Below are 22,007 nucleotides of genomic sequence, written 5' to 3'. Positions count from 1 at the left end.
TGGAGCCAAATACATTAGATGAATTCCAATAACAGAAACTTCTGGCCATGAGGCTCTGACAGTTGTTTTGAGCGGTGAGGAGAAGATACTTCTTGGGTGTTTGTCTGCCAGAAGGCATTTAATTTTACAATCAGGAGTTTGCTATGCTCATCCTTACTGAGAAGGTATTTAGACAACAGGTGTGACCATGAAATCCTCCTTCTATCTAAAATTGGTCTCTAAAGCTGCCAGGGTAACCACGGCTGAGCACACCCAAATCTTCCTCGTAAACAACCTCTTAGTAGCTACAAGGAGGATACAAAGTGGTTACTGACCAACACTGACACAGCAGCACTCTAAGTATGACCACTGCCTATTTACCTCTAGGAAATAAAACCTGTGCTTCCACCTCCAGCTCTTCTGGCAGGTGGGCTGAGAGGGGCAGAAGTGTATGTGATCATCTGATTATCACCTGAAATGCCACTAACTACTCTCTTTAGATGCTCCTCCCTTGCTTAAGGAAGGATCTCAAGTTTCTGATCAGGATCTTGCTGGCTGTTACTACTGGTACTAATATTGTTGACTTTTCCCAATGAAAACTTTCATGGAGTGGTTCCTTTGGGGTAGAATTACCACCATGTCATATCCATAGCTTGTCAATCAACAAGGGTTTGCTCCCTTCAAGTAAGAGAGGTTTGAACTGACATCTCTGTGCAGACAGAGCAAAAATCATCAACTACAACATGAATTCTGTTTCTTTTTCCCATCCACAAAGTAGGCAAACTGACTTCTTATGTCTTAGCCTAACAACTCGTGGTGCTGCAGAGCAGAGGAGAATTAATTCTATCCCTACAGGTGGAAGGTAAGCAGTGGAACAGCACTTGGTCCTAGAAAAAACCTCCACTGGTAAAGAGGAAAATTTTAAAACTACTGCAATTCCATAAGGGAAACATCAAGAACTGCAAGCTGTGCTCCAAGCTTCTTGCATGTCCATCACACTTTCAGGAGGATGCAAGTTGGGATGGATGGTGTTTAGAGCTGAGGAGTGAATTAGCTTGGAGTGACATGAATCACATGGCTTGGAACTACACAAACACTGAAACACTGAAAAACACAACTTTCCTCATGAAGAGGGCAGTGAAATGATTCCCTGTGGTTTTCTTTACAAGTCTAAGATTTGTGATGCTATTTCTTCCACATGTTGGACTGAAGCAACGTACCCTACTATTAGCAGATTCATACATATCTCCTTCCACTTTCCTGGCATAAGCCACCAAGTTCTCCATGCGGCGATCCTTCAGTGCTGCTGGATCAGGAGTGGGGAAGATGGCTTGGACACTGCAAGGACAGAGGAACAATAATAGAAAAAGATCTTCAGAATAAAAACCCAAATCAATACAGCTTTATGATAATCACCCTGAATGTTCCCTTATACACCAGATATGTAAAAGCATATCAAAATGGTTAAAAAAATAATATTTTACTATTTCTCACAAGATTAAAACAAATCAAATGATGAAAATAAAGTGAGGCTTAACAGTCTGGAGTCTAAATAACTGTTCACTACACCAGAGCAAATTTACTAGCAACAGAAACTAATTCCATGCCCACTCCTTAATGAGCATGAAGAACGAACTGAAGAGGATTAAAGGTAACAACTCATCCTGAGTGGCACAGCACCTGAGAACCACTACTGATAACTTTCTTTTCAGCTTAATAGCAGAACTACTGTATTGAAATTCTTTAAAAACATTGAGGAAAAAGTCAGCCTTGTTAAATACTTACAGTTTGTGCACTAAATGATTGCGCAGGTCCTGAGTGACATGTTCATGCCATGCTTTCCTTACCCCGGTACTCGAAGGAGGTGCAGCCGTTGGCATTGAGCTGAGGTTTCCAACATTGCCAGAGTTTGTGCCATCATTCATTAGTGGGCTAAAATCAAAAGAAAAGGGACTTTTAGAGTACCAAAATGCAGAGTTTTGTCATAGGATTGATGCCTGAAGTAATTTTTGAGTTGTTGCTTTAATCTCTTTTAGCTATTGCATCAAACATTCTCTTAAGTGAAATTTTGGCATCAACAAACTGCAACCCCTGAAGCAGCAAAGCTCAGGAGTTTACAAGGCACATTCACAGAGTGAATGGTAAAGAATCACAACTATCAACTTAAAAATACAAAATATTCTTCCTTTGGGACTTCATTTAAAAGCAATAAATATTGTGGGGCTCTCAGGAGGCACAAAGTTCAGCTCTGGAACTGGAACAGGAAAGAGAGCAGAGCTGTACATGTGACTGACCATCTCCATGCCAATACAATCAGTTTTTAAAGCATGCTCTTTATTTATGTTCATAAGCATGCAAATAAATGTTTAATTGAGCAAGAATGAAAATGTGTGCATTACTTATTTGTCCCAAGGGATGTTGGAAGAGCAGTTTCAGAAATTAGACCCGGTTGCTGTTCTGTTGTTATTCCTCCTGCAGGAAGGTTCATCTGGTTGGCTCCTTTGGGGCAAAATTAAACATCATTGGTGCACAGTTCACAATTTTGACAATAATATGATGAAACTGCACTTTACTGACCCACCTGGCTAACAGAAGAAGCAATTGATCAAGTTAAGTATTTTTATAACAATACCTACTGTGCTGCACATACATGGCTATTTATGGAACAAATTACTTTCAGTCTGAACTACAAAAATGAGTCTATTAAAATTTTAAATTCATAAACTCTTAAGATTAGATCAATAAGCCATAAAGAAGGTAATACTAGCAATTAAGATACAAAAAAAAAAGTATTTGAGACAGAATTGTCTGTTAGAACAGGGGACAACTGTTAAACCAAAATCCTTCAGAAATTCTGTCTCATCACCTCAGAGAATGAGCTATGTGCTATATTTTAAAAGAAACTCAAAGTCCTGCTATTTGGCCAAAGCACTACATTCAAAACTTTCTAACATTCAAATGTAAATGAATGGCAGTGTATATAAATAGTGTACTTTTAACTTAATAAACAACATGACCAGACAGTCACTACTCTGACCAAACAAAATACCAGACTATCCTAAAAGTTCAACATAATTTATTTTAACTTTTTTTTTCTTTTCTCCACCTACCCAGTGCATTAATGGTCCTCATTTGCTGGTGAGCCTGAGGCTGTGCTGGCTGCTGGCCTTGGACCTGGGGCTGCAGCTGTGTTTGGGGCTGGTTGCCATATGGCAGCCCCAGGGCAGCGTAGGCTCGTTGCATGGAGCTGGGGTCAATTGGATTGGGATTACTTAGTGATGGAGTATTCTGCTGGCCTGTACCAACAGAACCGATGGAATTCTGGATCCCACCAGCTGGAGACCCTAAAAGGGCTATAGAAAAGAGAAAGAATAAGAGAAAATTAAAATTCGATGGGAATAAGGAGTAAAACCAGTCATGCCAAAAGTCACCACAACATGCACATATTCTATGACACAGATATTTTTCTCCCAGAGGACAGAACAACACTCAAGATGCCAAGTGGGAAAACTCAGCCTTTGATTCTACAGGACAGAACCCACCCTGGCTATTAATCCATGCAGTCTAAAGAGAAGTGCTGTAAATTTCAGGCATATAAGCCCATAATTACTTGTAATAGATATACAGTACAGGCTCCTATATAAGGCTAAATAGGATTTTCATGCTTGGGGACAGTAAACTAAGGGGGAAAAAATTTTAATTCCTCTACTTCCCTCTTTCCCATCAATCCCACTTTAGGTCAAAATATTTGGCTCCAGAACAGAGATCCTGAGTTCAGCAGAAACACTGTGTCCTTGGACACAAAGGTAATACTGAAGATCTGTTGGTAGAAATTTTCATTGCCAGCAGTCACCAGATGAAATCCTCTGAAGGCCAAATTACCTTAATCCCCAAATTACTTAGAGATATGAAAAACTCTGATGAGTCTCACATTGTACTGTACAAAATCTAAAATAAGTTGGAGTCAGAGAGGGGTTGAACTCTGGTAAATGATTTAGATGATGTTTAGGTATTCATTAACCTACATGGCTACCACAACCAACCAACCTCTCCCACCATACAGATGTGTGGAAGTGTAATTTTCATTGTAGGCAGGAAATGGAAACAACAGGGAAAAGTAGCATTTACTTAATCCAGAAGAGAGCAAAATTTTGCTTTCTGGTTCTCATTTTATTTACCATTCTAAGTAATACCATGTTCCCTTGTGAATGACCCATGGAGTGCAACCTTCAGCACAGAGATGCTGCATTTTGATAATCAGGGCTCTGGTAGAAGTAACACTTCCTTCACATTTTCCCCCTCAAGTAATTAAATATGTAATGTGCATTACAAATGTGTGCACTAAACTTAGCAACTGTAATGGCTCTTAATATAGGCAACAATAACTGTTTTATTGAAATATTAGTAGGGGCACGTGCTTAGATAAAAAACTAATGAAAACAAGCCTTCTGAGACATTAACAGCATTATCCAGGCTTTCTTAAATCCTTACCCACTATGGAAACTGAATCACTTGAAGAGATACACAGGCTTCCAGCTTCCACCCAAGAGAAAACACACACACTGCAGAGTCCAGACTTTTCCCTCTCCAGATGAGAAATCAATTTGATCTCATTTGCCAAAGAACTACAAATAAATATACTCAGCTATCTTCCTCTCCTGAAGAAGCAGCTCTACAAAAAACATCCTTTTTTCCCCCAAAGGACAATCCACAGTATTTTAAATGCTGGGATTACCATGGAAATTAAGGTTTATGTATACTTACACTCTGTGGACACACTCATAATAACTTTTGAACTCACTGATCACTTCCAAGAGAGTTTAAAAACAAAGAAGCTGATTAAGATCCTATCAGCTTAATTAAAAAAAAGACATATTAAAGAGCAGCTATATGAATTCCTCATTGGACTTGCATGTAGTTCTCTGGAATCACACAATCTAGGAGAAAATGCCTTTACACTACTGCGAGCCAAGGAACAGGAAGGTTAAATAGCACAAAAGTTGTGGCACCCTGGAATTCAAAAGTCTTCAGAGGCTGCTGTGACAGCACAGATTGATTCAGGAGCTAATAAGAATTCCAGCTTGTTAGAGGACAATATTCCACCAGAAAAATTAGGACAAAACCTCCCCAGTCTGCTTTCAGTGTTGGAGATGGCAGAACACACGCAGGTGATGCAGGGAACCAGGGAAACCAAAAAAACCAGGGAAACCTCAGTGGCCACCTCACTGAGGAGAGCCCAGCCTTCCACCAGCCCTCACCTTCTCCTGGGGAAAAACCACTGATTGTTTAAGACTGCAGGCTTGGCCTGAAGCTCACTTGGACAAGTCCAGCACGTCCAGCCCATGGCTCTGGGCTGAGCTTTGGCAGCAGCATCAGTCACTACAAAGCACAAGTTCAGCCCTTGTGTTAGAACAGTTTTAGACTATTTGCCCTCAGCTTTTCTACACTTCATGACTCAATAGGATCCTGTTCCTGAGTATTGCCCAACATCAGGAATCTGTTTTTGAAGGTGGTTTTTTCGTCTGTTTGTTCACTGGTTTTGTATGAAGGCATGACATTATCTGTCAAATAAGAAGATGGAGGCAGAGAGTATTAAATTTCCACTCTGGAGAGACCCAAGTGAAAATGCTGTTCTTTCTGTGGCAGATAGACTTCCCTTTCTGTGTGCAGGGAAAAAAAGTCAACTAAAATAAATACAGCCCTGGAACGAACACATTAGGCCACTGCAACGTGAAGCAACATCTATTGTAATTTACTTTTATTAACTGATGCTTCAGACATTGAGGAGCTCATGACAGCAGTTACAAGTGTGAAATGAGCTCTGTAATTCACATTCTAAATGCTGTAAAGACAACTGGCTCTGTGTGTCCCAGTGTCACTTGTGTTTATGTACCTGAGGAGGGAAGGTTCAAACAAGCACAAATTCAGCAGTCCCAGAACTTTCTGAGTAGTTCAGTGACATCCCAATCCCCAGAAGGCATCAAAACCATCCAAGAACAGCTCACCTGCAGGATTCCTGTCCCAGGCACTGCTGTTTAATGACACTGCACTCATGTCTTCTAGAGGGGAACCCCTCCAGCTAATTAAAATTTATTTTAAACACCGATTCCTAATGCTATTTTAAGTATGAATGCCCAGCACTTCTCTAACCTGACCACTCCAGTGAACATGTTAAACCATTTTTGAGAATTTTAAATGCCTGAACTCTAAGGATTAGACCAATAAGCTAGAAAGAAGGTAACAATAACAATTAAGATGCAAAAAGAAAGTAGCATTTGAGACAGAATTGACTGTTAGAACAGCTGGCAATTGTTAAACCAAAATCCTTCAGCAACTCTGTCTCATCACCTCAGACAACAAGCTATGAGCTGATTTAAATTTAGCCACGCTGGTTTAAATGTTTGATTTTGCTTCCAAATTCTTTAATTGAGACTCGTTCTATCCTGTGACTCCTCACTCTCCTCGTCTCAAAGGGGCTGGAGCAAAATTTGTGCTGGTGCCCTTCACTCACCCTCAGCACAAGCCTGTCCTGCACTCAGAATTAGGCAGGTACACAAAGGTAAATGCACACAATCTTTTAATCAAAGGCTGCTTCTTGAATCAAACCATGGGATAAAGATTTTATGAGGAACTTGAAGAAGGAAGTGTCAATTTTAAACTTCACCACCAATACCATTTTAATTTTTATTTAAGTTAAGCATTAAATTAGAATCCTTCAGAAGAGCATTGGATCAGTCAGTCAGTGGAACTCCTTAATCCATGGACTACCATCCATCATGTGGCTCCATGGGATAACTGATGGGTCACCATTACATGATTTCCAGCAATTGAAAACACAAGAGACATGTTGTGTTTGTAGATCTTATATTTCCTGACAGAGAGACTTGAACAAGTTGGATTTCATTTTGTTTGCACAGAAAAAAGACTCTACTGAAGAAGTTGCTTCCTCCTCCTCCTCCTGGACACATTTCCCTGTGCATGGAAGCACTCACTCCTTCCTTCTCTGCAAAGGATTGGTTCCCAAATGCTTCACATCCAGGTTCTCTTCCATTTTCTGCCTCTACTCAATAACCTGCTATGTCAGCCAGCTAGATAATGGTCCCTACTTCCACTTCCCTCATCACATTCCTGCTCTTTCATCCCTGACTTCACATACACCAGGATTTCTGTCTTCTCTAAAATCACACTTTTAGGTGAAGATTAGTTATCTCAAGTTTAATCTTTCTTAATCCAGCTTTCTCCTTGCTGCATTTTATTTAAAATTTTCCTACAAGGAATGTTAAGAGGAGAGACAAGCTCCAAGTTCACAACTCCACTTTCCAGTCTCATTCATCTGAGTGGGGATCCCAGGGGTTTTCCAGTGTCCCCTGACCCTGGAATGATGCACAACATTACAAATGGGAGCAGATCCAGGAGCTGTGCACAACACACCTGCCCAGGCCAGGAACAGAAGAATTAAGGAGCTCATATATGTGCATGATAAAATGAATCTTCAAAGAATAACTGACACAGCTACAAAACTAGGAATTACATCAACAACTGTTTGTAAAAATTTGTAACACATATCATGTTGGACTCATCAGGGAGCAAGAAGTACTTCCTAACTAAAACAAGCCTTTAACCCCAAAATACTTCAACCAAATTTCAAGGCATTACTTCAAAACACAGGATTCACCTGCTTATTCAAAAGAAAAGTTTAATGTTTTACCACGTGCAACATAATATTTGTTTTCCCGTTTCCCCTGCCCCCTCAGAATTACATGGGACACACAATAAGAACCATGTGGAACAAAGAATTTTAAATTTGTCCCAAAATACTCTATTAACAAGTCAGGTCACTATCAACCATTATAGTAAAATATAGTTCAAGAGCGCTTTAAAATAAATAAAAAAGGCAATACAGAGGAAACCTGGCACAATGTTCTTTACAAAAAAAATCCCAACACTAAAAGACCTGTACAGAAACAGCTCCATGGCAATAACCTAAACCCCAGGACTTTCCAGGACTTGCAGATCCTCAAGGAGTAGGAACAGAAAGCTACAAAAGCATAGGAGTGAGTGTGCATGGAAGTGAGGCACCACACTGCAATGGCTCAGCAGTGCTCAACTGCAGAATGTTCTAAAAGGTGGGCACCCTTTGAAGCAGCTTCTTGAAAGCCCAGCATGGCCACACCAGGACTGAAATAACAACAGGAAAACAGGGATGGGCACAGGAAGGAGGGTACTGGGCTCTCTGTAAGGAAGACAATAGAAGGAGGATCACTATACTTCTCATTCCTTTTTCCCTTTCTGAATGTTCTCTGTATTCTGCCAAATGCAGACTCCCTCCTCCTCCCAATTTAGTAGAAGCTACTGTGATTAATTCTTAAGAAAGACAACATTTTCTTCCAGCCTAAAACTATCCCAACTCTGGTTGGTCTCCATCTGATTTGGAACAACATTTTACAGAGCACCAATGTTACCAATACAAATCATTCCACAAACCTTCCTGAATGCCCAAAAAGGGACACCTTTTATAATACAGCTAAATGAGTACTTTTAGTGTTCCTCTTTCACCTCCCAATAAACCATGAGGTTTTATGTGACCCTGAGACATAATCCAGGACAAAGAATCCTGCACCAATTGATTCTTGATTAACTGAATAGAAGAAGGAGATTTCATATTCATCTCCTTCCATATGCAACAAGAGAGAAAAATTCTACACTTATTCATTATAATTCTGTTGCAGTCAGACAATATCCTATTTGATCCCATAGCAAAATTCCTTTTAAGGATTGTTCATGTTCCAGTTTTTGTTCTCTTATAATCAGCTGTATGAGCAACAAAACAAATAGTACACAAACTACTTTTCTCTAGCAGCTTGTATTGAAGAATGCAATTCTGTTCTGGTAGATGTTGTTAGCACTTTGATAACAACTGTGTAATAAGGATGTTAAGCACAAATGGACCATGTCATATTAAAAAGCAAAGCCTTCAACACATTTTTCGAGGGCCAAACAACTAATCACTTGCAACAAATTACTACTTTCAAAGCACAAGACTTATCTTGTTTACCAAGGAGAAGTTTGGTAAAACTGAAACAAAATTCTGACCTCCATGTAGCTCTATAAGTTGTATTTTTTTCGGTTTTGGAGGAGGAAAACCCCTCCTTAAACCATAAAGAGAACATACTCAATGTTTAATTTTGGTAGTTTTAGCAGCTACTCTCTCCTCTGCCTTAATCCCACCTAGCCTAGGAGCAATTCTGCATCCTCCAAGGTTTACTGGTGTTCCCCACTGCAGTCTCAGCTTAGCTGGAAATTAGCAGAATGCTTCCAATCCAATTCCAATGTACAAGCTTTGCAAGTCCTGCAGCTATTTTCCACTTCTTAACCCTTATTTAAATATACTTAGGCATAACATTACTTAAGACTTCTAGAACTTTACATCGATGCTGTAAAATGTTCCACCCTGGCATCTTTTCAAAGGACTTGATGAGAAGCAAACCTACCAACATAAGTTCAGAATTTTCTTTTTCAGAGCAAGAGGGAAGAAGAAATAAACTACAAATGGACCAGTCCCAAGGATCAGTAACAGCTCAGCTATTATAAAAACCAGGCATGATTTGCAGAACTACAGCTAATCTATACCAGTGTTAAATACACTTAATGATTAAGCCATCCAGACCTTTTTACATGAGAAAATTATTTTTTCAAACATTTTTGGTTATTTTAAGTCTTTAGCATGTTGATTTAAATAGTTTCTAGCAGAAAGAAACACAATCAAGCAGCTTATCTCCTCCCCAATCCACTACCTATATCCAAAACTACTTCATAACTGGAATCTATTGACCTGCCTCACAATGAAACCAGTTAGAAGTTGCCACACCCTTTAAAAAAGATGTGTCTTGAGCTCAGACTTTCCCAATTATTGCATATTTAATTAATAAATAGATTCAATGATCAGAAATGGAAATTCACTTGGTGTATTTATCCTTGTCAAAGATTGTTAATGACTGCTGTTTGTTGGGACACTGTCAGGAGTTTATTCCTCCATTGCACATGGGATCAACTTTGGTTTAACAGCAGTAAGAGAAGTACTCACGTTGTTGGTTTCTTTTGTCACTGGCATTTTTCAGAGGAAGGCACACAGGACAGTCGTGCCGAGTACAATTCTTCCAGTGGGAGATGATTTGTCTTGAAGATGCACAATGAGCAACTGCAGCAAGGGAAAGCAAGAGTTAACAGCCACTCCTTGGTTAATTTGGTTTAAATTATTTCATTTTCAGAGTAACTCTATTCTTTCTCCTTCACAAGCAATACTAAAACTACAAACAAGTCAATTTTTTTGTGATCTACCAGCGAGTGAAGGAAACTAGTCCTAAAATTTAAGACAAAGACATGGTAGACACTCTCCTTATACAACAGAGATGAAAAGGATGATTGCAAGGCTACACTGCTACAATCCTGCTTCCAAAAGGCAAATATTGCAATACTGTACATGTAACTAAACACAACTGAAATGTCTTGTGATACAAGTGCAAAAGAAGGAAACTAGTACTGAAATTTAAGACAAACACATGGTGGATATCACACTTAATATTGATGCCTTAAGTTTTCGCTTTCATATTTTCCAGATTCTATACTGTATTAGTATATAACTCTGAACTTCATATCATGTGTTAGCAAATTCTCGTCAGTGTAGTCAGACACAACAATCCTTTTCCAGCCCAACAACCAAAGACACAGTTGCAGCTTCAGGCCCAAAAAGTGTAAACAGCAAATTAAGGAGAGCAGTCTGGAAGGATGGGACTGCAGAACCTGGAGCTGGAATTGGACAATTATCCCAATATGGAAATGAACCAAAACTTATATAAATGTGAAAACTCGTGACCAAGTTCCATCTTGAGTAGAGGCACAGCCAAACTCCTGTACTGCCCAAAGTATATCCTTTCAAAATCTTTTAAATAAATACCTACTTTACTCCTTTAATACTGTCTAGCCTCTATTCCAGACAGTCTTTCAAAGCATCAATGTAACAGAGGAGATGAAGAAGATGCTTTCAAGCATACCTATACTGGTGCCATCCTATTTGAGGAGGGAAAATGTTGCATTCTGTTTTCTAAACTGGCAGCTGAGGAGAGCTGGGAGCAGTTTAACCACAGAGCCAGTGCTGCCACTCCCTCATGCCAGGCACAGGGGACCCTCTGGCTGAGAAGAGCAAGGCTGGGGACAGGGAGAGCAGAAAGGGCTCACCTTGGCAGGCCTTGCCAGCCTGGCAGTGCGTCATGTGGTTGAGGACGTTCTTCATGGTGCGGCAGTGCGGGAGGGCGCAGGCGCGCACCTCGCCGTTGGCCTGCTCGCGCCGCTGACACTTGTGAGCGTGGAGCAGCAAAACCAGCTGCTGCTGGATCAGTTTGCGCTTCTCAGGGTCTGCTGTGGGCCCGGTGGCCATGGCCTGTGTCGGGACAATCCCCACTTGTTGGACTTGGGTTTGCATCTGGGACTGAGAGAAAAATGGAGAGGTCAGTGTTGTGCCTGTGAGCTTCTTGTACAAGATTTGAGTATCACAGAACTGTTCTCTGGGCTACAAGGGCTATTGCACCACTCCCCATAGCATTCCTAATGCTGAAACATCAATGTATTGAGAGGTTCCTCTGTAAAAACACTTAAACAAACAAGAGTTTGAATAACGAGCCATTCAAAATATTCTTTATTAGAGAGACCATAATTCCAACAGCAATGAGCTCTTATCACACTCAGAGGTGGAATTCCTTGAGGTCCCTTCCAATCCACACCATTCTAGGATTCTATGAATTCAAGCTTGCTTAGTATTATATTTTCATACTATAGGTGAGATTTTCATATTATAGGTTTTATACAAATCAACCCCCGTCCCTTGTCCCTAAGAAAAAGAGAAGTCCAAAGGGAGAAGAGAGTCAAAATTCTCTGACTGCCTCCATGTGTTCCAGCAAAAGGCAGAGCTGATTTTCTAAGCCTAAGTTAGTCCTTTTTCTCTCCAAGTGATATTCCTTCCACAGAGAAAATTCCCAGGGCAAGCTGTATACAGTTTTCCCCTAGTAAGGGTCACCTAAACCTGGGTTGCATTATTGCTGCTGAAGAGAACTGGAGTTACCACAGGGTGACACTGGGTTTGATCAACTTTAAAATCCAATGTTTTACTTCCAGAATCCATTCTTTATGGACACACTTCTGTACCAAGGCCTGAGCTCTGCCTGACAGCAGCAAACTCACAGAGATCTTCAGTCTGAGGCACAGCTTGGAACAGTGCAGAAGAGAAACAGTGTCTTTAACATGTCAATTATTCAACACAGATCAGACAGCTTTTCTACCTTCTTGGACAAATGAAGAAACTTGACTTTCAAAATTTAACATACCCACAGCCTGCATTGACTCCCGTAGCAGGAACAGATATGGGACTGCAAAAGTGCTGAAATCCACTTTCATTTGATTTGCAGCCTGAATTAATCTTGTGGACAAACAACTGTCCCAAGAATCGCTTTGATTATGCACAAAAACATGTTATTGCAGGAAAGCTCACCAAATTCCAAGCTACCTAAGGAAAACCAGCCATGAAAAACACTTTCAAATAGAATATAAGAACATTAGGATTATGCTGGGGAGATAACAGAGGAAATAGTTCAGTGCTGCCTGCAGAACTACTAACCACAACCTGAATACCACATTTAAAAAAAATCAGGTTTAAGTGTCAGCATACACCATTTGTAGCCCACTCTACTTCTGACCTTTGAGAAGGATTCCCCAGAAAATTCCATAGCCTACAAAATCCTAGTTTTCTCAGACCAACAAAACATTTCCTGCACGCTCCAGCAGCAAGCTTTGTCCCTGCACATCAGATTTTGGAGCTTGCTTTTCCTCTGGGGAATGAAGCACACAAGATCAAGTAGAGTACACCATATCTGGTATTTTATGGAGGAAGTAGGGACTCTGCCACTTGATAATGATTATAGTAACTCTTAGACAAGACTCTTATACAAAGAGGAATTGCTGAATTCATTTGTCTTGGGCTTTCAAGAGAAAGAACAATAAAAGGAATAAGGGGGTGAATGAAGGAAACCCATGAACATCTGCTCCCACTGCATGCAGCTGAAATTCAGTCTTCCATCTCTCCTGTGAACAAATCCATAGAGCAGAGAGGTTTTGCTGAAACAATTCTTGGGTCACAAATAGGAAACAATTAGTTCAGCTAATCTGCAGAAAAATACACGGATCATGCCAAAGAAAATCTTGTTGGAAGCGATGCTTTCATCCCAGTAAAAGAATTGTTTCCCAAGCCAAGTCCTCCTTTTGTTACTACCCTTCCAGTCAGCAGACATGACTGCAGCTGTATCAGCACAGATGCCCTGACCCAGAAGGGTTTCTTGAAGACTGAGTAACAAAAGAGCAGAATTGCAGAGTATCAGTGGTTTGAAGAACAAAGCAGTCTTAGTCCAGATCACTGTGTCTGCAGGTAGGCACAAAACCCCCTCAGAATATAAAGCTTCTTGTTGCTTCACCTGACTGACAATGTTCTTGTTGAGGCAGGAAGTTCAGGCACTTCTGGACCCACAATTAAAAGAAATAATTAAACAGTCAGATAAACAAAGTAAAAAAGATATTTTTGTTTCTCTTGCCATTTGTTCCACCATCGACAGAGCAAATGGATCAGGGGTTGGAAATCTGCTAAAACCTCTGATGGAGATGGGAATGTCAATAATCAGTTTTCTAGAAACTGAGTTATATATTAATATATTTTTATATTACCCTATATATTCTATAGGGTAAGACAACTATTAATATCCTTTAAAATTATGGAAACTCATTCACAGAGGAAGATGGTTCTGCCCTGTCCCTATCATGAAGGCAAAAAGGTTCCTGCACATTTGGGCAGCAGAGATGCTCAAGTATCTCATCGTTGTGGACTTGGATGGACTCAAATTTCCCTGGTGGTTTTACTGAGGTGACCAGCAATTCTCAGTGTTTCTATGTACTTATATTCAAAAACACTCAACATTGTCAGGATGGAACACTATGTATCTTTTCTTACAAAAGTAGGCAGCAATCTCAACAGCAGTGGCAATCTTACAGCAGGTAAACAATGCAATACAGAACTCTGCCTCAGCTCCACTCTACAGAGCATTATGGTTTTAAAATAATTTTCTTATTCTGTAATTTCTGCTTATTTCCATGTTTTTTCCTTGTCCCTGATAGAAGAATGTGACTTTCACTATGAGGACAAATCCTGTGTTTAAAAAATGCCTTTTAGTTCTGTAAGAGAGGTTTGTAATCAACAGCAGATCTTAGTGAGGTTATTAAGAATCCACTGCCACAAATCCCACACATGGGTACGTTAAGGTCAAACACCCTCAAACTTCTTCACTTCCCTTCCAACCATAGGCTTAAAGTGTGATCCTGAGGGTCCCTTCCAGAGAAGGAATAGCAGGCACAAAGTGGATACACAAATGAACTGTAAATCTCAAAGGACTTCTAATTAGCAACATTCCTACCTGAATAAAATGTTCATAGTGTGACCAACTCCAATAATGAGTATCCCAACACATTTTCAGTAAGATTCAAAGAAGTCCTTCCTTCCACAGGATTTGCAGGAATGCTCTATTAAGTGCTGAACCCTCTCTGAACAGCCCAGGGAGCATCATTCTGTCCCCAAACTGAAGGAGAGCTCAAGCAGCAGCTATTGGGGGGCATCAAGGCCAAAGGCTGTCACTTGATGACCAGAGCTTCACTGGGAACGTGACACAGAACCACTTTACACTTCTTGCAATTCACGTGGATGGTGGTTTCCCTGGTTCCACCAGTTACTCTCAACAGGCATGGAATGAGCAGCCTGGTCCTATCCAAACAGGAAGGATCCTTGTGACCCCAGGAACACCAGAGTCTGCTTTGGCCCCAGAGGCTGGAGGTTCACACGTGCATGAACAGGCTGGGACGAGCACTACAAGCACAAGCACTTGTATCCCAAAACCGTGCAGTGCTGCATCCTCACCCAAGGAGGAATCAGAATCTGAGTCTGAATGGTGGGCAGAAGGCTTCACAGGAGAGGAAAGAAGTTTCCTGAACTGGACACAGCCTCAGAAGGCTGCCCCGCTGTCTGGAGGGAGATAAGTGATGTCAGCCTGGAGCACCAACCTGAGCAGTGGCAGTGCCCTAAGAAATGAGGAGAGGTAAGAAGATATTCAGCTCCTGAACACAAAGCAAACATAATCACAGAATCATTTAGCTTGAAGAACCCTCTGAGATCATCAAGTCCAACCTGTGAGCCATCCCCACCTTGGCAGTAGCCCAGAGCACTGAGTATCACATCCAGCTTTTCCTTAGACGCATCCAGGGATGGGGACTCCAACACCTTCCTGGGCATCTGATTCCAATGTCTGACAACCCTTTCTGGGAAAAAATCCTCCCTCATGTCCAACCTGAACCTCCCCTGGAGCACCTTGAGGCTGAATTCTTACCATGAAGAATGTGTTTAGAGCTCAAGGTTTATTTCAAAGCTTTGGCACTGGCACAGATAAAGGCAGAGTTTTCATGTCGAGGGTAAACAGGAATATTTTCAACTTTCCACTTCCACCTGTGAGGGTGGTGAATGAACCTGCAAGCCCATGACAACCTCAAAGGTGAGGTGGCTCCTATGGTCAGGCCACAGAAAGAACCTGAATAGCTGGTCAGTGCACTTAGGTTTTAGTTGCTAAAGGAATTTTGTTTTAAAATTAGCAAAGGTCTCAATTCTATGCCATTGAGTCTGCTAGGCCTCAAGGCTGGATCAGCATCTTTCTTAAGGATACACTTGTGGAGTTTATCTCCTCATCTTTCTGATTTGCAGGACCAGCAATGCCAAGAAATGTGCACTGAAGAAGTGTCTCAAAGTAGAAAAAAGGACAAAATACAGGAAGATGTAGACAGATTCTAGTTCTCACATAGAGGATTTCACCTGAGTGAAATATTGAGGGGTTATATACCCTACCTAAACCTCAGTATTTTAGTGGGGGACAAAACAGCTTGAGGAACATTTAAAATCACAGATAGCAAATCCTGAATAGAAGAAAAGGCTAAAGCACAAATGAGGAGTTTGTAAGGGAAGGAAAGCCATGCTGTCAGAGTGCTGGCCATGGAGCACCTCAGCTGCTGGAATAGAGCAGGACACAGCAATGGATACTCCCCACCACTTATATTTGCATATGGGGGAAGGGAGAGTGGAGCATGGGCCAGAGCATCAGGAAAAGATTAATTCCTCTTTGTCAGCTTTTGCCAGCCTGGCACTGTATTTACAGATGATGCAAAAGCTAAAATATTCCACCATTCAAAGCAATGCATCCCCAGGATGAACTCCTGCACTAAGGCAAGCCAGAGATGCTCTGCTACCAACAAAACAATATCCTTTCCCTGGCACTGAACACTATCTGTTGGATTTGTTTCCAGGTTATTAAAGATGTTCTCCTTTAGACCTAAGTAGAGCCTTTTCCCAGCTGTTCACTACTGTAAATCAGGTGGGATTTTTTTGAGGAAGGAGTGAGCTTGCCTGTGAACGAGAAACTAAATTTCAGAGTGGAGGTCAGGGCAGGCACAGGGAAGGTGAGCACAGCTGACAGCAAGCCCAGCAGAGACTGGGACAATGCTGAAGAGAGCAGCAAGCAGACACTCAGCATGCTGCCACTGCAACAGCCACAGACCTTTCCACAGGGATAGAGGAGAGTGGCTCTGCTGCAAGTGAGGAAAAATCACAGGAAGGGTCAGAACACAGGTCTTCCTCCCTGGAAGGGCATAAGAGTTAAGTGACTCTTCATAAAGCCTTTTCTTTCTGGTCTCTAGAATAAAATACCAGTTGTCTATTTTAAGTAGCTACAGTTCTACTTGCTCTAATTAAACCTGGCTCCCAGTTTAAAAGCTTTCTTCCTCTTCCTCAAAGGTCTGCAGCAAGGCAAACCTGAGACATCCTCACCCCCAGTCACTTCTGTCTTGTGATCAAAATCTGCTATTACAGAAATCCATAGGACATGAAAAGAAACAAAGAAGAACACAACAGAGAGCTCCTGATGTCATTTAGCAAGAGATGAAGGGGGAAAAAAGCACAGGAGAAGATGTGCTGCTCCAATTCTTAGTCAAGACTTGAAGAAAAATTATTTCCTTTGCTTCCAAAAAGCAGTATTCTCTCAACTCCATCTGCTGGTCATAGGGATAACTGTGAAACCATGCTGGTGTCTGGAAGCCAAACTTCCCCCATTGTGCTTCTAACCCATGTAGAAATACCAGATTTACTGGTATGTCCACGAAGGAACCATCCACCACCACCCTTGGAACAGGCAGCACTGCAGGGAATGCAAAGCTCCAGCGAGCTTGATGGAAAAGCCTCACAGGGCTCTCCCCCCAGCAGCTCCTCCCAGAGCCTGTGCACTCCAAACCCAGAGGCTGCTGGCTCCCAAACTGGCTGCTGGCTCCCAAACTGGCTGCTGGCTCCCAAACTGGCTGCACAGCACACTGAGAGCCCGAGAGCAGAGCGTGGCTCTTTTCCACAGCCCAGGGATTGTGCATGATCTCACCGCAGCACAGCATTGCCAGTCCTGCATCAGAACCATTGCAGCAGCACTGAATCTCAGTAATGTGTCACCAAAACTTCCAAAATCAGAAGCAACATTTTTCTTTTGGAACCAAGCCTTTCACTTTTTTTTCAAGTTTTTCAAGTTTTCAAGCTGCCCATTCTGTAAAGGGAACTGATTCTGCAGTAGCCCCACAAAGCAAGAGCTAATATGCTGTTTGGATCACCATTAAAACAAAACAAACAAACAAAATCAATCCATCCTGCTGGCACTGAAAATTAATACCTTAATGCTGACCTCTTAATCATTTTAATACCATAAGGTTTGTTCTTCTTTTCTAATTAAAGAGATTAATCCAAATGTGCTTCTCAGGGTGTAGTGTAAGGTCATGCCTGGACCATGGGCTGCAGAAGCTTCAGAGATCACTTCACTGAGCAGGAGGGGGGACGGGAGAGTGCTGTTCTCAGGAGAGTGGTAGCCTGAATTTGGATCAAAAATCCAAATCCACAGCAGCAGCACATTTGTCCTCACTGCCAGGGTTCTGCCTGGTTACTGTTGGGGACAGGGATGTCACACAGTAATGATTAGAATAATGTGTGTTTAAGAAATTTAATCATATTTTACTTTTGTGGCACACATATAAGGTGTAAGGCTAAAGACTGAAAGGAGTACTTAAAAATATTTTGGTTTTCAGGACTTAGGGGTCCTCAGACAATGGCTGCACCTTTCTGCTTCCTCTTCTCTTGTTTAAAAATCCCACTTGTGGTAACCACAGTGTACACTGCCATGCTGCAATCTGGTTTCCTGCCTCTGGCAGGCCACACACCACCAGTTTTTTCATTCATGTGGGTTTGTCTCTCACATGGAACAGTACTTTGGGGGCCCCTTAAGATAAGGATAGTATAGAGGGCTGGTTTAGGAAGATATGTGGTTGCACTCATCCCACAAAGGACCCTGAATGGGGTTTTTTTGGTTTTTTTTTTAAATATGCAGTTATCTTTCACTTGCTGTAGTGGATGGAGTCTGAACTGATCCTCCACATGTTTGTTTTTGATCGATGTTAACACAGCACAGTACCCTTTTCCACATCACTGCTCATCCCTCAGGGAAGAGGACAGGTCGTGTCTCCAGGCCAAGCACATTAAATAAACCATCACCTCCAGGGACCTAAAGCATCCCAGGACACAGAAACAGCAGTGGGATCACAGCAAGAACTCATGGCAGGATTGCTCAAACACTGCAGCTCTGCTCTGGGGACCTGCCTCTGCCACGAGTCACATTTTGACTGCCCAATATGAGTGACAGATGTCACTTAGATGTGTGTTTCTGTAACTCATGGAACTGCTGTGGATGTTATTTTACCCTTAGGTAATGCCTTAACATATGAAATAAGGTTTAGCAAGCCAGAGCCTACAACCCTCAAGTTCTGAGTCAGCAGATTCTGTCAGTCTTACTTTCCTTGTGCCTCTGTGCTTAAAACTGGGGCAACACATCTTTATCTCAGAGAGGTGCTGTGAAAATGAACTAATCCAAAGTATACGCCTGCTCCAGTGCTGACTGCCTCAGGAAAGAGCATTTGGAAATGACCAAGTGAGATATATTACAACACAGAGCCAGCAATGCCCACAGCTCCACACTGAGCTGCAAAAATAGAACTAAATGTTGACTGTGTGCTCTTTCCAGGAGCTCTGTTCATATTGTTCACTGAATAAAGCAAAGTCCCTGTGGAAGGAATAACATATGGCCATGGATGTGCTATTACCAAATAATTACACTGCCTTACCCACTGCTGCCAAATAAAGGTTAAATTCTAACAAGTGTGACATTTCTTTTTAAATTCTTGGCTTTGCAATAAAAATGTTTAGATGGAAAATCAGTTTTTGAAGTTACACCCCTGTCAGGACCACCATGCCTCTAATCCCTTTTGGGTGGAGACCTTTGGGCTCCACAGTACCAATGTCTGTTGGCTGAAATGCCCATTACTCTCCATGCTGGTGTGAGGGAAAAGAAGATATATTGGACATGCAAAGCTTTTGACACCTGAGAAACAAAGACAGACGGTTCTGATTGTTCTCTCAGTTGGTATTTTTGACATTTTAAAACTGCAATTGATACTACTGGGAAAGTTTCCCTTACTTTCCTCTTTCTTTTGGACAAGATGGGAGAAAACAGGTTTTGATTTTCTCTCCCATCACCTGACAAGCCTTGATGGAAAATGCCTTTTTTATTCCACCTGAATATTGACCACTACATCCTATACTAGTAAGTGAGTATATTAAGATTTAGACTTTCCTAAACCTGATTTTTAAATGAGCACAAAATGAGGCTTCAGGATCACCCAGTCCTGAGATAAATACAGCATTTTGGGGAGACGTGCAGGTTCTCTGCAGCATCTGGACAATAACTCACTTACTTTACACTTGATCCAAACACTTAATAAACACAATTAGAGTATTCGTGCAGCAAATTGTCTTTTACAAATATTCTGCATGAGTGGTGTTCTGAACACTGTCTTAATCCAGTCACAAGCTCCTTTTCATAATCATAAGCAGTAAATAATAGATGATATAAAGAAAGACTTCACAGCATAACTAGAGAAAAATTAGGAAGTGATTCTCTAATATCAGGAGAAGAGGAAGTTTATTGCATCCTCTTGCCTCTCATACAGAGCCTTTTAGTGACTGGCAGATAGCAAATGCAGTGATGGAAGAGCAAGCACTGGTTGTGCCAAAAAATAGCTTTTTTAAAAATTTAAATTAAAAAATAAGCGATTTACATCTTATGGAAGGTCTTACAAGTTTCTATAGTAACTGCTATCATGTATAAGAATATAAAATGCAACAAGCTGGAGTTTCCATAGAAACAACACAAGCAGTTTGATTAATACGCAACATCCTGAGACAAACGGGAATATTTAATTTAACTTTATAAAGAGAACTCTGGTAAACACCATACTACAAACTTGTAAGGTATCCTTACAAGAACTGTTCTTGCAAGCTTGTGACATGCAAATCATGCACAGTATAAAGTGAGAAGCTTCTTGAGGTGTTCACCACATCAGCTTCAAAGGATATGAGGTACTACTTCATTTCAGGAATGTGGTGATGTACCCAACACGTTCTAATTGACACAAAGAATTTAAGAAGACATTTTAATCTGGTTTGAAACCAAATATACAAGCCAAAATGAAAGGATGCAATGCAGTTTTTCTAATTGTGTTTCTTCAGAAAGTATAATCGCTACATAAAAATGTACACAAGTTTTATAAACACACTGCAGAGTGGAAGTGAGGAACCACGGGGCAACTCTGATGCTTAAATGACCATGGAGAAGTAATTTGATAATGTTGCAGAAGCTGGATCACCCAAGAATTCAGAAAGCACTAGGAAAAGGTAAAGAATGCTGGAAGCAGCAGGTCCAACTCACCATGTTTGGCACACTGGTGACGGGAGTACTCTTGATGTCGGCAGGGAAGGGAGACAGACTATTGGCCATGCCTGGCTTGTTCGGCAACTGAGGATTCACTCCTGCAGCTCCCATCTGCTGCCCTCCAGTTTGACTGAAAGGCTGCCCAAAGGGAGTAGTGTTACCTGTCATTCCCAGCTGGAAAAGAATGAATGAATGAAATGATTAGAATTTTTGTGATTCCAAAGGGAGATTAAAAAAAACAACAAAATACAAACATATGTCAAATATCCGTCTTTGCATTTGCAGAGACTAAATTCCAGTTTAAGTTTCTGAATTTAATGAAATTCTCAGTATTAAATTCACAATTTCACAACTTTTACCAAGCTAAAATATATCCTAAAAAGATTATTTAAAAACATATACAGCTGGGGCTTAAGTCTTGCAATTCAACTTACAAAATCAAAGGAAAACACAAGATCATCCTTCCCAATCCACATTGACAGAAATTACTTTTTCCAACACTACAGGAACTTTGAAAGACCAAACAAACTTCAAATCCTGTGATACTTTGTGCATTCTGAGCACAAAGCATGACTCTGTACACAGACAGATGGGAAGGGAGGGGTATAAAGGCATCGAGCAAATGGTTATCAACTTATGTTTTGGTACTTGACGAGAAGTGTCTGAGCAAAAAGATGTCTAAGACTGACAGCCTTTACAAATGACACCCTGAGAACTCCCCAAGATTAAGAAACAGAAACACAACTCCCCCTGAATGACTGGAGAGAACACTGTACATCCAAAGAGCCACTTGGCCTGCAGGAATCTCCCCCATGGTGAAATCTCCTCCACTGGAACCACAGAATCACCGAGGTCGGAAAAGACCTCCAAGACCATTGAGTTCAAACTGGGATGCATCACACCTCATCACCCAGCCCAGAGCCCTGAGTGCCATGTCCAGGCTTTCCTTGGACTCCTCCAGGAATGGGGATTCCACCATCTCCCCAGGCAGCCCCTCCCAATGCCTGACCACTCTTTCTAGGAAGAAATTCCTCCCGATGTCCAACCTGA

The 22,007-nt window shown here is 41.3% G+C and overlaps 1 protein-coding gene across 5 annotated transcripts in view; it reads right to left on the bottom strand.

Annotated features, from left to right (window-relative positions):
• CREBBP (CREB binding lysine acetyltransferase) overlaps window positions 1-22,007 on the bottom strand; it is a 95,250-nt gene that overhangs the window by 35,579 nt on the left and 37,664 nt on the right. For all 5 annotated transcript variants that reach the window (XM_005522821.3, XM_014252603.2, XM_014252602.2 and 2 more), the window contains 7 exons: window positions 20,955-21,131; window positions 11,215-11,464; window positions 10,064-10,177; window positions 3,090-3,332; window positions 2,379-2,478; window positions 1,765-1,911; window positions 1,200-1,317 (listed from right to left, as the gene is read on the bottom strand). In XM_005522821.3, coding sequence (XP_005522878.2) covers window positions 1,200-1,317; window positions 1,765-1,911; window positions 2,379-2,478; window positions 3,090-3,332; window positions 10,064-10,177; window positions 11,215-11,464; window positions 20,955-21,131 — 1,149 coding nt within the window. The remainder of the gene's footprint in view (window positions 1-1,199; window positions 1,318-1,764; window positions 1,912-2,378; window positions 2,479-3,089; window positions 3,333-10,063; window positions 10,178-11,214; window positions 11,465-20,954; window positions 21,132-22,007) is intronic.

Source organism: Pseudopodoces humilis, chromosome 18, assembly GCF_049639895.1.
Source record: "Pseudopodoces humilis isolate 2021_Gansu_Grassland_sample_001 chromosome 18, ASM4963989v1, whole genome shotgun sequence".
Taxonomy (NCBI): Eukaryota; Metazoa; Chordata; class Aves; order Passeriformes; family Paridae; genus Pseudopodoces; species Pseudopodoces humilis.
Note: the sequence above shows the minus strand (reverse complement) of the source record. Positions and strands in the feature narration are given on the sequence as shown.